This window comes from Austrofundulus limnaeus, unplaced genomic scaffold (genome assembly GCF_001266775.1).
Source record: "Austrofundulus limnaeus strain Quisiro unplaced genomic scaffold, Austrofundulus_limnaeus-1.0 Scaffold7, whole genome shotgun sequence".
NCBI classification, from domain to species: Eukaryota; Metazoa; Chordata; class Actinopteri; order Cyprinodontiformes; family Rivulidae; genus Austrofundulus; species Austrofundulus limnaeus.
The window spans coordinates 3,802,346-3,803,589 of NW_013952409.1; the positions used below are offsets into that span (position 1 = coordinate 3,802,346).

Below are 1,244 nucleotides of genomic sequence, written 5' to 3' on the forward strand. Positions count from 1 at the left end.
GGGGTGACAATCATTATAGTCGCGCTTTGGAGTGCGCGTGCATTCGGCCGTGCGTCGTCGCGCTATGACCACAGGAGAAACGAGGTCCAGTCTGATTTTTGTGCGTCCCACCTGAGCACTGACTTCACCTGCACTGACTTCACCTGAGCACTGACTTCACCTGCACTGACTTCACCTGCACTGACAGTCGCCTCGCTGCGTGGAAATGAATGGAGAGCGAGCGACGTCGCCTCCCGTGTGTCGTGCCCTTCACACATGCCGCGGCGCGCGCTCCTCCCGTAGCAGGCAGTGTGGTCGTTCGGCGTTCATTTTCACACACCCGAACCAGGTCCGGATAAGTTATGTTTTTTCCCCTTCTTCATTTGCGCTCTCAGCCAGGCTGCTTCCCGCTTCCTCTGTTTTGACTCCAGCCGGTTCAGTCATCAAAAAGAATTGCACCGTTGGCCGGTAGACTACAGATCTCTATCATAGGACAAATTTATATCGTTTCTACTGTATATCGTTTATATCGCGCATTCCTATACCCTAAAACTACCTGACCCTAAATCTAGCCTAAACTCAATTCACACCTTGGTCCTCAAACTAAGCCCCATCCTATCAATGGCATTTCCCCAAATGGGGACTAGGTCCCCATATGTACCGGTAGGTCCCCTACATGTAGGTGTGTAGTCTAAAAATAGCCCTCATATGGTAGGAAACACACACACATTCCTACTTTCAAACTCAATTTACCCTAACAGACCTGCCATGGATCTCTGCACGAAAAAACTTCAGGATACAAACAGGCTTTCTTTATTTCCTATATCATTTATTTATTGCTAAAGCATTTGTTCTTGGTTTTATATTTACCTACATTTATTTGTTAATTAGACGTTTATGGGATCTGCAACGACAATAAAAGGTCTTGTTTTATGTCAGTTATCTGTTTTGTTTTAAGTTCAGTCTTCAGCCAGTTATTTGACCTCTCAGAGAAATCCAAGCACACAGCTAATAAAAGAAAATGTGAATTCATTGGTGCTGTGTTTCTCAGCTGTATGTGAAATGAATCCTCTCCTGTTGAGGTTTGGTTTTAGTCTTTATTGTCTGCCTCTCTCTTCAGCCTGAAGCCGCTGGATATTGAGTTTATGAAGAGACTCCATGACAAAGTCAACGTCATCCCTCTTATTGCAAAGGCTGACACTCTGACCCCTGAGGAGTGCCAACTGTTCAAAAAACAGGTGGGGGTGTGTGAGTGTGTATAAGAG

General features: G+C 45.7%; 1 protein-coding gene across 2 annotated transcripts in view; it reads left to right on the forward strand.

The window, feature by feature from the left end:
- Positions 1-1,244, forward strand: part of LOC106536114 (septin-7) — a gene marked incomplete in the record, with an annotated part of 32,299 nt that overhangs the window by 20,822 nt on the left and 10,233 nt on the right. For both annotated transcript variants that reach the window (XM_014033316.1, XM_014033308.1), the window contains 1 exon segment: positions 1,100-1,217. In XM_014033316.1, the coding sequence (XP_013888770.1) occupies positions 1,100-1,217 (118 nt within the window).